A 15,346-nucleotide genomic window follows, 5' to 3' on the forward strand; every position below is an offset into this window, starting at 1 on the left:
GGCAGGAGGTGGAGGAAGGAGCAGACCCTCTCACCTGGCATCGGTGGCGGCTGAACCCTGGGCCTGACCGTGTGATTTAAGGGGTACCCTGGGGGTGAGACCGCCCCCCGCCGCCACTGCCTTATCTGGCCAGACCGGGCACTGTGAGCTAAATTGGGCAGCAGCTGTCACCACCAGGGGGTGCGGGACAGCTGTCCCCCTCCCCCAGCACCTGCCCTGCACCTGCCTCGTGACCGTAGCCCCTCCCTCTCCCCTTCTGCAGCCTGGGGGTGCTGAGAGGCCGCTGGCATCTGTGGTGGGCGCCCCCGCCCCCTCAGCTCTGGGACGGGCCTGGCTGGGCGCCCTGGGGCAAGCGGCAGCCGTCTGAGTCCCGAGGCGCTCTCCTGGGAAGAGGGGTCCCAGTGGGTGGAGGCACAGGCACTCTGCACTGTGAGGGGCCCGCAGTAAGTGCTTAGTTGATGCGATGACCTGGTCTGCCCTGCCCGCTCTCACCTGCCAGAATGTGGGGGTTAGGGCAGGAGGGAGTGGGAGCAGGAGGTCAGCTGGCCCCTCTCCCCCCGCACCCCACCCCAGCTCCTCCTCCCTGGGCTCCTCACTCCGGACCTTATTTGGCCATAGCCCAGGACGCACCTGGGGGCCACAGCCCCCCCTGCCACTCAGGCCCAAGAATAGCAACACTCAGGCCCCCGCCAGTCTGTCTGGGACCTGCGATGGGACAGGCAACAGGCACAGGGTGGCAGGGAGGGGCCCAGGGGCACAGAGAGAAGGGGAGGGGCACAGAGAGAAGGGTAGAGACACAGAGAGACAGAGGGGAGAGACAGCGAGTTGAGGAGAGACTGAGAGCGACTGTGGGAGAGACAGAGAGACAGGGTCAAAGAGACAGAGAGGGGTGGAGAGAAACGCCCAGCAAGAGAGAGAGAGAAGGGAGACTCAGGCGAAGCGAGAGACAGAGGTAGACACAGAGACAGAGGGGGCTGAGCCAGGGGCCTGGGGTCAGACACCCAGACGGGGCAGAGAGCAAGACCCACACCAGCAGAGGCCCGGGGAGCCCGGCGGGTGGGCAGGAGGTGCAGGGGTCCGAGTTGTCCTGGAGTTGGGGTGTCTGCAACCCCCAGCAGCTTCCCCTTCGGTGCTGTCTGGCTTTTCACTTTACGACCTGCCCTTTGACCTTGGGAAAACTTGCAAACCAGAACCTGCCACACCCTGGTCCCTGCGTGGCGAGGGCTTTTGTGAGCGTGTCCTGCAGGGCATCAGTTCCACCTTGCCGGGACGGTCATGGGCAGCTCGGGGGCTGCCTGGATGAACTGCCTGCCTGGGCGCAAGGGTCTATGGCTCCTGGAGGGGACGCGCCCCAAGCCGGGGACCCCTTGCCTCCCTGTGCCTGAGTCCCCCGCTTCTGCAGGTGCCTAACGGGGGTCCCAGGGTTCAGCCAGGCACCTGGGCGCTGTCCACTCATTCCTGCCTCCTCACCTCCCAGGGCCCACCAGGCTCAGACCCACCTCTCTGTCCCCCTCAGGGGCCTGGCTCCAGCCCTGCCCTCCCAGCCTCCTTCCTGGCCTCCTGGCCTCTGGTCCCCCCTCCATTCTGAGCCTGCAGCTCCAGAGGGGTCTCTGCATCCAGAGCTGACCTGCCCTGCCCTTCTCGCAGCTCCCAGGTTGCCCTCGGAGGTCCCGCCTGGTTGGGTTCCTGGCCTGGACCCACCCTCCTCTTTCATCACCTCCTCAAATAACTCTGGCGATAAACAGCTGTAACGTTCTAGGTCTCATTCAGGATGACTTCCAATCTGGAGTGCCCTCCCCCGTCCCGCCGGCCTCTGCAGAGCCCTCCTCAGCCTTCTGTGGCCAGCCTTGTCTCTGGGCCATTTTATGCGACTTGCTTCTCCCGGGGTCCCTTCTCTGTCCTCTGGTCCCTGCAGTGCCCCGTGGGAACCTGTAAAAGCCCCCACTGCTGGGACAGGTACTTTTGGTGTTCCCTTGGGCCTCCTCACAGGGTGGGAGCTGGGAGGGTGTCCCTCCTCCGCTGTGGGGACCCTCGTGATGACACGGGGCCCATCGGGGGATCCAGGACACTCTCCCGGTCTCAAGGTCATGGCAGCCTTGATCCCACTCACAACCTCACTCCCTGTTGGCCGAGTAACACAACATATTCACAGGCCCCAGGGATTAGGACACAGCATCTTTTAACTTAATTTAATTTTTTGTTGTTTGAGATGGAGTTTCACTCTTGTTACTGAGGCTGGAGTGCAGTGGCACGATTTCAGTTCACTGCAACCTCTGCCTCCCGGGTTCAAGCGATTCTCCTGTCTCAGCCTCCCAAGTAGCTGAGATTACAGGTACCTGCCACCACACCCGGCTAATTTTTGTTGTCTGTTTGTTTGTTTTTTGAGACGGAGTCTCACTCTGTCGCCAGGCTGGAGTGCAATGGCGTGGCTGGAGTGCAGTGGCGCGATTTCGGTTCGCTGCAACCCCTGCCTCCCGGGTTCAAGCAATTCTCCTGCCTCAGCCTCCTGAGTAGCTGGGATGACAGGTGTGTGCCACCACGGCCAGCTAATTTTTGTAATTTTAGTAGAGACACGGTTTTCACCATGTTGGCCAGGATGGTCTCAATTTATTTACCTTGTGATCCACCCACCTTGGCCTCCCAAAGTGCTAGAATTATAGGCATGAGCCACTGCACCCGGCCTAACTTTTTTTTTTTTTTTGAGACAGATCCTTACTGTGTCACTCAGGCTGGAGTGCAGTGGCATGATCTCGGCTCACTGCAAGCTCCGCCTTCCGAATTCACGCCATTCTGCCTCAGCCAGTAGCTGGGACTACAGGCGCCCGCCACCATGCTTGGCTGATTTTTTTTTTTTTTTTTTTTGAGATGGAGTCTCGCTCTGTCGCCCAGGCTGGAGTGCAGTGGCTGGATCTCAGCTCACTGCAAGCTCCGCCTCCCGGGTTTACGCCATTCTCCTGCCTCAGCCTCCTGAGTAGCTGGGACTACAGGCGCCCACCACCTCGCCCGGCTAGTTTTTTGTATTTTTTTAGTAGAGACGGGGTTTCACCGTGTTAGCCAGGATGGTCTCGATCTCCCGACCTCGTGATCCGCCCGTCTCGGCCTCCCAAAGTGCTGGGATTACAGGCTTGAGCCACCGCGCCCGGCCGCTTGGCTGATTTTTTTGTATTTTTAGTAAAGACAGCGTTTCACCGTGTTAGCCAGGATGGTCTCAATCTTTTGACCTTGCGGTCTGACTGCCTTGGCCTCCCAAAGTGCTGGGATTACAGGTGTGAGCCACCGTGCCTGGTCTATTATCTTTATTTTTATTTATTTTTTTGAGACAGGGTCTCACTCTATCACCCAGGGTGGAGTGCAGTGATTCTGTCATGGCTCACTATAGCCTCGACCTCCTGGGCTCAAGGGATCCACCTGCCTCAGCCCCCAAGTAGCTGGGATCACAGGTGTGCACCACCAAGCTTAGCTTATTTTAATTTTTTTGGAGAGACAGGGTCTCACTATGTTGCCCAGGCGGGTTTCAAACTCCAGAGCTCAAGTGATCCTCCTGCTTTTACCTCTCAAAGTGCTAGGGTTACAGACGTGAGCCACCATGCCTGGGCTATTATATTTTTGGGACAAGGTCTCTCTCACTCACGATCATGGCTAGCTGCAGCCTGAACTTCCTGGGCTCAAGCAATCCTCCTGCCTCAGCTTCCCAAGTAGCTGCGATTACAGGCGCAGGCCACCACGTCCCACTTATTTAGTTATCTATGAGACAGAGTCTTCCTCTGTTGCCGAGGCCGGAGTGCAGTGGTGCGATCTCGGCTCACCAAAACCTCCACCTCCTGGGTTCAAGCGATTCTCTTGCCTCAGCCTCCCGAGTAGCTGGGATTACAGGCCCCCGCCACCACACCCAGCTAATTTTTGTATTTTTAGTAGAGATGGGGTTTCACCATGTTGGCAAAGCTGGCCTTGAACTCTTTTTTTTGTTTTGAGACGGAGTCTTGCTCTGTCGCCCAGGCTGGAGTGCAGTGGCGCTATCTCAGCTCACTGCAAGCTCTGCCTCCCGGGTTCACACCATTCTCCTGCCTCAGCCTCCCAAGTAGCTGGGACTACAGGCGCCTGCCACCATGCCCGCCAGGTGCATGCCAAAGTGTTGGGATTACAGGCATGAGCACTGTGCCCGGCCAGTCTTGAACTCTTGACCTCAGGTGATCCATCCACCTCGGCCTCCCAGAGTGCTGAGATTACAGACGTGAGCCACCGGCCTCACATCCCACTTATTTTTAATTTTTTTTTTTGTAGAGACAGGGTCTTGCTATGTTGCCCAGGCTGGTCTCATACTGTGGACCTAAGCCTCCCAAAGCACTATGGTTACAGGCATGAGGCACCACATCTGGCCAGGGTGTGGACATCTTTGGGGCCACTGTTCTGCCCACCTACCAATCAATGGAATAGAATGGAGAGTCAAGAAGTAAACTCAGGCACGGTGGCTCACACCTGTAATCCTAGCACTTTGGGAAGCCGAGGCAGGCAGATTGCTTGAGGTCAGGGGTTCAAGACCAGCCTGGGTAACAGAGCAAGATCCCATCTCTACAAAACAATTTAAAGAAAGTAGTCAGGTATGGCACCTGAGGTCCCAGCTACTTGGGAGGCTGAGGTGGGAGGATCACCTGAGCCCAGGAGTTCAAGGCTACAGTGAGCTGTGATTGACCCACTGCAATCCAGCCTGGGTGACAGAGTGAGACACTGTCTCAATCAATCGAATAAAGAAGTAAACACCTGCTTTCTCCTTAGCAAGTACCCCCGTGGAACCCAGATCAAACGCATTCGTTCGCCACTGGTCTCTCTCCAGCACCGGCGGAGCGTGAGCCCCAGGGGCACGGACTTGTACTGTTTTCTGCTGTGTCACTGATGAGGAAGCTGAGGCCCAGCGGTGAGCAACTGGCATGAGGCGGCAGAGAACCAGGAGGACTCCTGGGCTCTCAGCCCCACCCACCAGGGTGTCTGGCCGGTCAGAGAAGTGGGAGTGACTGAGTAGAAGAGGCCCCAGAAGGGCGGGGCAGTCAGACACAGGCCAGGCGGCAGAAAATCAGCAGATTTATTGAGGCAGCAGCGGCAGTGGGGAGCAGGGGTGTGGGGAGGGGGCCGGGCCTCCCCAGGCCTTTCCCAGGCACGCAGTGTGCGCAGTCAGAGGGGGACGCGCAGGGACTGTGCTGTGGGCGCCGACGGTCAGCTGAGATCAGTCTGTCCGAAGCCAGCAGCCCTTCTCCTCCACCTCCTTGGTCACCACCAGCAGCACCTCACACAGGCCCTGGGCCAGCGCAGTCGCCAGGAAGGCCCTGGGTGGGAGAAATGGGGAGACTGAGGCTCAGCCAGCCCGGGCATTCCCTCTGGGGAGTGGGGTTTCAGGCCCCTGGTCTTGGAATCACCTCTGCGGGGCTCACCTGACTCCGTCCTCGTCCCCCAGGGCCTCGGGCGCCCGCAGCTTGGAGTCCAGGTTGTAGTAGATGCCGTCCACCTGGCGCAGGGCCACCCAGTGCCGCCGGCGTAGCGGCAGTGACAGCAGCCCCAGAGACACGGGCGAGGGCAGGTTCAGGATTAGTCCCAGCACCTGGGGCAGGGCCAGCTGGGACAGGGGCCTGTGCGGGCAGGGAGGGGACACCGCCATCAGGGCCTGCTCTGCCCGCCGGTGAAATGTGGCTGACCATGTGGGGCCCAGGCTGGCGGCGGTGGGGGCCTCCTGAACCCACCCAGAGGTATTCCTTAATCAGCCACCCTGGTTCCCAACACTCTCCGTTCACCCGCCCACTCAAACCTCCCACCCATGCAGCCACCCAACCAGACCTCCCACCCATGCAGCCGCCCAACCAGACCTCCCACCCATCCACCCACCATTCACCCAACTCACATCGGCCCTTCACCAACCACCATCACCCTGTCTGTCCAGCCACCCACCCACCAACTTACTCCTCACACAGCCACCCAGGATCCAGGCATGATCCGCCCACCCCACCGAGCCTCCCAGCCACCAGCCAACTTCCCAACAACAATTCACACACTCACCTCCATCTATGCATTCACCTCCCCGCCACCATCACCATCCAACTAGCCATCTACTGTCCACCAGCCACCACCCAGCCAGCCATTCACCCAACAGTGGACTCACCATGCCCCCAGTCCTCACCCACTCTTGGCCCACCTGCCATCGGTCTACCCCTCATCCACCAGCCACACACCTGGCCACTGGCCAGCCAGCCATCAAAACCTCCCATTCATCCACCCAACTCCCCAGCCTCCTGTCTGTTGTCCACTGACCATGAACACCCAATCCCCTCACTCCCCCTCACCCAACACATCCAACCACCTACTCAGCATTCACCCGGTAACCATCATCCACCCAGCGTCTCAGCCTGCCGACCGCCTGATCTCCCCCACTAACCCATCAGCACCAGCCTTCCTGCATTCATGCCAGCCCCCCCGGCCACATTCCCCTCCCTGACCCCCCAACAGGCTCACACGACAGGGTGCCCTCTGTGCCCGGCCCAGGATGTGCTGTGCGGCTCTGGGGCCTACCTCCTCCTGTCCCACCACACGGCGGCCAGGCCCAGCCCCTGCAGAGCGGCCATGATCACGTTGACGTCATAGTTGCCGGTGCCCAGGAGGCTGCGATGAGGGTTCAGCCGGGAGTCTGGGGCCAACCTGGTAGTGGGGGTGGCCAGAGTTGAGCTGGGGACCCGTGGAAAGGCCGCCCCACAAAATGGGGGTGCCAGGGGCCACAAGTTGCCTCAGTCTTTGACTCTCCCCGCTTCAGACCCCACAACTCATCCACCCTCAAGTCCTGTCTCTCCTGCCCCAACTCTGCCCTGTCCCCAAGGCCCCAGTTGGGCTCTGTCTTCTCCCCCAGCCTCCAGCCTCCCTCCAGTCCATTCCCACGTGGCCCTGGCCCTCCCCTGCTCACAGCTCTCCCATAGCTCCCCAGCGCCCTGGACAAAGTCCCTGTCCCTCCGCCAGTCCCTTCCTCTGTCCTTGAAGACCCGCCTCAGATGTCAGATCCTCTGAGAGGAGGCTCCTGACCTTCAGGCTGGGTCGGGGCCCTGTCTGGGCTCCCCCAGTGAACTGAGCTACCTCAACGATGACAGCTGCCCGCATCACCCTCATTTAACACTGCTTGCTTCTCCCATGGGGTTGCCCTCACCCCTGCCCTGCTCACAGCCCACTCTGCTTCCTCATTTCCCCCAGGACAGAGTCCCACAAGGGCCTGTGTGGTCTGGCCCTGGTGGCTTCACCTCAGAGCCTCAGCACCCTCCTTCCTGGCCCCCTGGCCCCAGCCACATCCCCGGTGCCCACCACCCCCCGCCCCACCCCTGCCAACCTTTCCTCCAGCTCTTCCCCTGCCCAGGAAGGCTCTTCCGCCTGCCACCACTTGTCTCTGGGCCCTGCCTCTGAACAGCTGCACCTCTGCTCCCTATCTGGGCCCTGGGCAGGCAGGGCATGGGAGGAAAAGGCTTGTGTGTGTGTGTTTCCCTCGCCACCCTCAGGCTGGCACTGGAGTCTGAGTCATCTCAGGGTCTCCAACATGGCTTTGGTATGAAAGAGCTGGTAGGTCCTTGTTCTGAACGATAGAGGGATGAATAAATACCATAATGATCAGTCTGAGGGGCTGGGACTCTTAGGATGTCCAGGAGCCAGAGGCGGCTTTGAGCAAGAGACAGGAGAGGCAGGCCCATCTCCAGGTGTAGAAAGACTCTCTAGGATCAGTGGGGACTGAAGGCAGGGACAGACTGGAGGCCACGGGCAGGTTGGGCAGGAGAGGATCAGGCCTGAGCTGGGGCCAGGGATGTGGGGACAGAGAGGAGGGAGTAAGAGATGATAAAGGATGGATTTTTGTTTGTTTGTTTGTTTTTTTGAGACAGAGTCTTGCTCTGTTGCCTGGCTCACTGAAACCTCCATCTCCCAGGTTCAAGCAGTTCTCCCACCTCAGCCTCCAGAGTAGCTGGGATTACAGACGTGTGCCACCACGCCCAGCTAATTTTTTTTTATTTTTTAGTAGAGACAGGGTTTTGCCCTCTTGGCCAGGCTGGTCTGGAACTCCTGACTTCAAGTGATCCACCTGCCTCGGCCTCCCAAAGTGTTGGGATTACAGACGTGAGCCACTGCGCCCGGCCAAGGAGCGAGGTTGGACATCGTGAATAGTGAAGAGGAACATTCCATGCTGGCAGAGAAGGAAGCCACACCAGGCAGAAAGAAGTACCTGGAAGCCTAGAGGCTGCACAGGAGGGCTCACGGGAGTGGAGAGTCTGGTTTGAGGGGGGCTGTGAGGGCTGAAGCTGCAGAGGCAGGCTCGGCCTCTGCTATCAGGAGGGCCCTGAGTAGGGTGGGGGTGTGTTTAGGATGGACTGGAGAGCTGTGACAGGGCCCAGATAAGAGATGCCTGAAACTGAGTGAGCCTGTAATCCCAGCTACTGGGGAGGCTGAGGTGTGAGGATCACAAGCTCAGGAGTTCAAGACCAGCCCGAGCAGCATAGCCAGACGTTGTCTCTAAAGAAAGAAAGGACCACCGGATTGGGGCCTGGCTGGGGCTGAGGCCACAAGGACAGGCAGGCACAGGAGGCAACATCACCCCAGAGTCCCAGCGTCTGGCTTAGGCAAGTGAGCTGGGGACAGAAGAAAGCCCCCAGGCTCAGCGCCTGCTTGGTGGCGAGACCCAGGTGGGTCGCTCTGCCGGAGCCCTGCTGCTCCAGGGGCCGGGGTGGGTGACGGTCACCTCTTGCAGATCTCATCGGCAGCCTCCTGGCTAAAGAGCTGCTGCTGCAGAACGTTGTTGAGGGCGTGGACGGCACATAGCTCCAGGCGCTGCCGTTCGTGGTACACAGAGGGTGGGCTCGGCTGTGCTCCCGGGGCCTGGGACATGCCGTCCTCGGCTCCTGCTGGGGGTTGGGAGGGGAAGAAGGTCCTCAGGGGCCCGGGATCTAGAGGTCCAACCTCCCAGCAGGCCTTTGGGGCATCGCCATTGATTGAGCTGGGGCTCCGGGCAGCCCGGGAGGGCACTGGGCCCCTGACCCCGCTCCCTGGGTCTCCTGACAGTACACGTCCCTCCATCCCCTCTTCCTATTCCTACGAAAAAGGCTGTCTCCTCTGCTCCCCTAGCAACAGAGAACCACCCCCACCAGGTCTCTAAGTAAAAGGGTGCCTATCATGGTCACCTAGCAACAGAGGAACCCGCCTCCCCTGTCCCTAGGTAACCGGGCGCTCTGTGGTTACCTAGCAACAGAGCCCCTTCCCCACGGCACTAGGTAACAAAGTCTGTCCTCCGAGCACCTAGCAATAGAGAGTCTTCCTCCCCTGTCTCTAGGTGATAGGGTCCCCTCCGGTCTCCTAGCAACAGAAGACTACCCTTCCCCGGTCATGAAGCAGCGAGGCTCTCTGCTCTTGTCACCTGGCAACGGGGCCCCCTCCCCAGTCACTAAGCAACAGGAGTTCCTTTTCCTATACCCGGCAACCAGGCCCCTTCCCCGGACACCAAGGAATGGAGCCCTTCACCGACCCGCACCCCAACCACGGCGCTCGCCCTTTGCCTGGCAACGCCCCTCACCCCGCCTGCCTCTCCGCTCCACCGAGCCAAGGGCTTCCGCATCCCCTTCCTGGGTTGCGGCTCTGTGCTCCGAGTGCGGGGCGGGCAGCACCGCGCTGACTGGGCAGGCGGGACGGACTACAGCTCCCGGTGATCCCTGCGCGCCGGACTACGACTCCCGTGGGGCCCCGCGGGACCCCTCCTCCCCACCTAACGCCCGGGCCGCGCGGCCTTGAAGTCTGCCGTCGGGCCTAGAAAATGCTGCACTACAACTTCCGTCGGGCTCCGCAGCAAGTCCCGGAAGTGTGCCTCAGATGCCCTTCCTTCGCGTACGGCCGCGCCCACTACCGCTCAGAGCTTCTAGGAAATATAGTGCGTACGCTCTCGCGATAGCTTCCCGGCGCCGCGCTCTCGTGGGAGGTCGCCCCCTGCGATGGCGTCATGCGCGGTGCGCAGACGCAGCGTGACGTCACACAAGGGAAACAGGGACCAGGGACGCCAGGCGGTGCAGGGGGAGACAGCGGTGATCTTTACTGAGTCAGAAGGGAGATCCTGGGGAAGTGGGGCAAGGCAGGGGTGGGATAGTGGTAGTGAGAGGCCAGTAAGATGATCTCGTCTCGGGAGGGAGGAGGCTTCTCAGCAGAGATGGATCCCCGGCCTGGAGGGGAGCTGGCAGCAGACTGCGGGGAGAGGGGAATGAGCGAGTGAGACAGAGGAGAGATGAGGAGACAGACACCTGGGGGAGGCAATGGTGGGAGGAGGGGACAGGCCTTGGGGGCGGTGGAGGAAGACCCAGAGAGAGCGGGACAGAGCCCTGGGGGTGGACACAGACAGACAGACAGAGTCCTCATCAGAGGCGGGCACAGAGACTCAGAGAGGGGACGCGGACAGAGATGGAGACATCTACGGTGCCAGGATTCAAAGTCGTGGACAGAGGTTAAGGAAATAAAGGTCAGAAATAAAGGTCAACAAATACATAACCAGAGCTGCAGAACTAGCGAGAGCCCGGGATCCCCAAGCTCTGCAGAACACAGGAGCCCAGGGCCGGGGGAGAGGGGCCTGGCCGCACCCAGGAGGCTCCGCCAGAAGGCCGTGACGGTGGCGGAGCCGGTTACCGCGCCTGGCTCGGCAGGGTTCTCTCTGTGGGTGTGCACAGCAAAGCTTCGGCCCCTGGGGCCCGGGTGTCCGCTCAGCTCTACATCCACCACGTGCATGTCCGTGAGGCTGGGACAAGTGGGGCGGTCAGTGTGGTTAGCCTGGACTCAGCCCAACACCCTGCTCACTCTGCTCACCTGAGATCAGCCACAAGCACACCAGTCACCCCATCGAAGCCCAGGCTGGGGGCAGCCAGGGCAGCCGCTGCCATGGTGTTGGAATTTCGGGGGGCAAAGGGGCAGAGCCCACGGACAGGGCCTTCGTAGAGCACAGTGCGAGGCCCGGTGCTTTGGGCTGCAGCCAGGGGTCCCTCGAGCCGGAAGCCATCGGGGTGTGTGGCCATGGTGACACGAAGGCTCTGGAAGCAAGAGCCCGGGTTAGGGGGAGTGGGGTCTTTGCAGGCCTCCCCTGGTTCCTGGGGAGCCCAGCAGGCCCTCACCCGGAGGCCCCCAGCTGCATCCAATCTCGTGATGTCCTCGGTACCCCACAGGGCCCCTCGGGCCACAAACACGGCATGGTTCCAGTGCTGTGAGGCCTCCAAGAGCTGCCGCTCTGTGGTCTGGTCACTTAGAGCTGAGGGAGACCCCACCTGGGGTGGATGAAGGAGGAGAGGGTTGAGGTCAGGGAAGGATATCCACTTTAGGGTGGGGTGAGACCAAGACACAAGGGGTAGGGCTCTGTGTGAATGGTTGGGGTGGGGCTTACCAGGAGATTGGCATGGCGCAGGATTTGTGCCCCAGATTCATGGATTATTTTGGGATGGGCCACTTCCACAACCAGATCAGGCTGCCTGGGAGAGGGGGAAGAAGGCACAGGGTTGGCCGGGCGCGGTGGCTCAAGCCTGTAATCCCAGCACTTTGGGAGGCTGAGACGGGCGGATCACAAGGTCAGGAGATCGAGACCATCCTGGTTAACACGGTGAAACCCCGTCTCTACTAAAAAAAAAATACAAAAAACTAGCCGGGCGAGGTGGCGGCGCCTGTAGTCCCAGCTACTCGGGAGGCTGAGGCAGGAGAATGGCGGGAACCCGGGAGGCGGAGCTTGCAGTGAGCTGAGATCCGGCCACTGCACTCCAGCCTGGCCGACAGAGCGAGACTCCGTCTCAAAAAAAAAAAAAAAAAGAAGGCACAGGGTCTTGGAGAGGTATTAGGCCTCTTCTTCCCAAAGTTCCCTCTGAGTCTACTGAGGGCTGCCCCTCTTTTCCCTGGCCTGTGAGGAGAAATGAGATGAAGGGGCTCGTCCCGTTTCACATTTGCTTGAACCAAGGCCCAGAGAGGGTCAGGGAATCCCTGAGATCACACAGTGGCTAAGAGGGCCAGGACAGGAGCTTCAGGGAGCTCCACTCACCCATGGCAAGGTCACTGACCTTTCCCCAAGGGCAGCAAGCTTCTGGAGCTGCAGGGAAGGGGGCACGCTCCCTGCCATTCGTCCTGGGTCACGATTCCAGACAAAAACAAGTTCTAGGCCAAGTTCTGGTCCCTGAGCCAACAGGCGGGAGACAAGGGACTGTCCTGAGGAGAGGGAAAGGAGAGGGCTAGAGATCCAGAGAGAGGGGGACAGAGACCCAGAGAGAGTGGGGAACAGAGGCTCAGAGAGAGGAGATGAGGACAGAGACTCGGGGAGACAGATGGGGCCGGGGGCAGAGATTCAGAGGGACAGGAGGACACAGGCCCAGAGAGAGAGGAGGTGGGGACAGACTCAGATGTGGGGGGGAGGGGCAGAGACCCAGTGTGGTGGACAGAGGCCCTGAGAGAAGGGAGACAGAGACGGAGAGGACAGAGACCCGGGGTGGGGTTGTGGTGGGCAGACCCACAGACACAGCTAGGGGCAGATGGAGACAGAGAAAAGTGTCTGTGGAGGGCAGAGAGCCTTGGGGGCTTTAGGAAGGGGATTGGGGAAGGAGGCCCAGGATGGTCAGGGACTCACCGAGGCGGCCGTAGCCCACCACGCCCACCCTCCATGGGCCCTTGTCGGCCATGGCCCTGAGTGTGGTGTCTGTGGCCCGGCTCCCTGGGCTGCTGGCTGCCCCCTGCACGAGGCCTGGGCAGCTGCTGCTCTTTGGACATCTGACCCTTGAGCCTCTGGGCTCAGTGTTTGGGGCGTGGGCCTGCTGGAGTGGAGGCGGGACAATCTTGCCCTGCGCTCTGTCCACTTTCCTGGGTCCGGCACAGTGATCACGGTGACCGGGGTTTCCGCGAGCCCTGCGTGCCCCCCTTTCCCCTATAGCACACCCTCCTTGCTCCCTGCTGATGTGGAAAATTTCCTCTGCAGTCCCCTGCCCCCTATCTGGCTGGCCAGGTTGTCATGGAAACTGCATCTTGCTTTGGGTGGGGAGAAGAGATGGTGACAGGGACTCTGGGCTCTGTCCCCTCGCGCTCACCTCCCCTCCTCGTCCTCAGGTGGCCAAGGTCTGAGGGAGGCTTCAAGCTGGCCGTGCCCCCAGCCCTCCCGGAGGCAGCGGGAGCCCTGGTTGCAGCTTCTCCTCGATGTGCCCTTGCCTCAGCGGGTCCAATCTCCCTAGCCCCACAGCACAGTCCCCTTCCTGCAGCCTCCGCCCCCGTCCACAGCCTCCCTCTGCTCTGATCATCCTTCGGTTCACCTTGACTTGCCACCTTTCACTCTGTCCCCCATCGTGCCACCAGCTGCCTCCCATGTGACATTCTCACTCCCACGTCCGTCCCTCCTGTTCCCCAGCTTGCATCAGCCCAGGAGAAGCCTTCGAGGCCTGGAGAGGCCAAGCACCCCCAACATGAGCCCCAGCCACTGTGCCTCGAGGGTGCCTGGCATCGGAAATGGCGCAGGCTGCGGCAGCGCGGGCTCCCTGCCCCCAGCCACCACCTGGTACCCGCTGCAGTGTTTCCATGGCAACCAGGATTGGCGCTGGAAAGAGGCTGGAGAGAAAGAGAGCGTGAACGGGAGCATGGGGTGGGGGGACGGGCACCGGGTGGCGAGAGCCCCAAGTTGACAGGAGAGAGGAGACAGATGCAGACAGAGGGGCCAAAACCCTGACACGGCGCCCAGAGGCTGCTGCTACTGATAAAGGAGGAACTGACTTCCAGGGCCAGGAGCCCCGGGTGTGGGGGAGATAAGATGCCTGGGTGTAGAGAGATCCAGGAAGGGGGCAGGGGCCAGGCACCTCATGGAAGTGGGGGCCTCCCGCCATCCCCACCTTCTGACTCCTTCTGGGGCCTGAGTGTCCCCACAGTGCCCATAGCTGCCGTGTACGGAGCCCAGGCTGGGTCACTGCGAGGGGAGAAGGGGGCTGGGCGCAGGCCTGTGCGTCCTCAGGGCTGTGTCCCCAAAGCCACCTCAGCGTGGGAAGGTGCTAGAAGGCCCTGCATGGCTCTGTCACTCCCTGTGCCTCCCCCAGTGGCGTGAGATGGTAGCCCCGGCCAGCCCCAGCCCTCCAGGGGCTGCAACTCAGGCGCCTTGACCCCTGCAAGAGACATCATCACCCCCTCCCCCAATCCCCTCAACTGCCCACTGTGCTGGCAACCCCCCAGGCCTGCTCGGGGCTTGCTCCCTGCCCTCTGAGGGCTCTGTTCCTGCCCTTCTGGGTGGCACTGTGGAGCCCCTGATGCCCCAGGCCCACTCGATCCAGCCCTCCAGCCTCCCACTGAACAGGCCAGAAATACAGCTCCTGTGCCCGAGGCCACAGCCCCAGCCTCCCACTTGGCCTCCCTCCCTTTCAGCGCCCAGACTCCGGAGCAGCCCTGAGGAGGTCTGCAGTGGACACACTCTGGATTGGGCCCTGTTGTGGGTTGGATTGTCGCCCAGAAAGGGAAGCACAGAAGTCCTGGCCTCCAGGGCCTCAGAATGGGACCTTATTTGGGAATTGGGTTTTTGCCAAGGATGGAGCTGAGGTTATACTGGAGGTGGAGGCTCCTGGTCCAGTCTGCCCTCTGTCCTTGTAAGAGGGGAGGTTAGGCAGGCTGCAGTGGCTCACACCTATAATCCCAGCACTTTGGGAGGCTGAAGCAGGTGGATCACTTCAGGTCAGGAGTTCAGGTCACCTGGCCAACACGGTGAAACCCCTTCTGTACTAAAAGTACAAAAATTAGTTGGGTGTAATGGTAGGCGCGTGTAATCCTAGCTACTCAGGGGGCTGAGGGAGGAGATTCACTTGAGCCTGGGAGGCAGAGGCTTTGGTGCGCTGAAATTGTGCCACTGCACTCCAGCCTGGACAACAGAGCGAGACTCTGTCTCAAAAAAAAAAAAAAAAAAAGTCAGGCACGGTGACTCATGCCTGTAATCGAGCACTTTGAGAGGCCGAGGCGAGTGGATCACCTGAGGTTAGGAGTTTGAAAGCAGCCTGGTCAATGTGGTGAAACCCGTCTCTACTAAAAATACAAAATTTAGCCAGGTGTGGTGGCGCATGCCTGTAATGCCAGCTACTTGGGAGGCTGAGGCAGGAGAATCGCTTGAAGCTGAGAAGCAGAGGTTGCAGTGAGCCAAGATTGTGCCACTGCACTCCAGCCTGGGCGACAAGAATGAAACTCCATCTCAATTAAAAAAAAAAAAAAAGGCGGGGGAGTTGGACACAGACGCACACAGAGGGAAGAGATGAGAGGCTACAGGGGCAGGCGCTGGAAGACTGGGGTGATATAATACAGCCACCAGCCAGGACAGCCTGGGGCCACC

The 15,346-nt window shown here is 60.5% G+C and overlaps 2 protein-coding genes across 6 annotated transcripts; both read right to left on the reverse strand.

Annotated features, from left to right (window-relative positions):
* Nucleotides 1–5,060: 5,060 nt before the first annotated feature.
* LOC105497154 (Josephin domain containing 2) lies at nucleotides 5,061–8,889 on the reverse strand. 2 transcript variants are annotated; one of them, XM_071087539.1, is made up of 4 exons: nucleotides 8,744–8,889; nucleotides 6,553–6,678; nucleotides 5,424–5,618; nucleotides 5,061–5,318 (listed from the first exon to the last, which is right to left on the reverse strand). In XM_071087539.1, exons 1-4 carry the CDS (start codon nucleotides 8,887–8,889, stop codon nucleotides 5,219–5,221), a joined length of 567 nt encoding a protein of 188 aa, XP_070943640.1. In that variant the 3' UTR covers nucleotides 5,061–5,218. The 2 variants fall into 2 exon arrangements, with proteins under 2 accessions (XP_070943640.1, XP_011766277.2); XM_011767975.3 differs by lacking the exon at nucleotides 8,744–8,889 and adding an exon at nucleotides 6,938–7,269.
* Nucleotides 8,890–10,056: 1,167 nt separating this feature from the next.
* LOC105497153 (aspartate dehydrogenase domain containing) lies at nucleotides 10,057–12,869 on the reverse strand. 4 transcript variants are annotated; one of them, XM_011767971.3, is made up of 7 exons: nucleotides 12,632–12,774; nucleotides 12,072–12,216; nucleotides 11,411–11,495; nucleotides 11,145–11,294; nucleotides 10,843–11,063; nucleotides 10,620–10,774; nucleotides 10,057–10,230 (listed from the first exon to the last, which is right to left on the reverse strand). In XM_011767971.3, exons 1-7 carry the CDS (start codon nucleotides 12,681–12,683, stop codon nucleotides 10,187–10,189), a joined length of 852 nt encoding a protein of 283 aa, XP_011766273.1. In that variant the 5' UTR covers nucleotides 12,684–12,774; the 3' UTR covers nucleotides 10,057–10,186. The 4 variants fall into 4 exon arrangements, with proteins under 4 accessions (XP_011766273.1, XP_011766275.1, XP_011766276.1 ...); XM_011767973.3 differs by lacking the exon at nucleotides 12,072–12,216 and having other exon boundaries at nucleotides 12,632–12,869; XM_011767974.3 differs by lacking the exon at nucleotides 11,145–11,294 and having other exon boundaries at nucleotides 12,632–12,771.
* Between the last annotated feature and the right edge of the window lie 2,477 nt (nucleotides 12,870–15,346).

This window comes from Macaca nemestrina, chromosome 20, assembly GCF_043159975.1.
Source record: "Macaca nemestrina isolate mMacNem1 chromosome 20, mMacNem.hap1, whole genome shotgun sequence".
NCBI classification, from domain to species: Eukaryota; Metazoa; Chordata; class Mammalia; order Primates; family Cercopithecidae; genus Macaca; species Macaca nemestrina.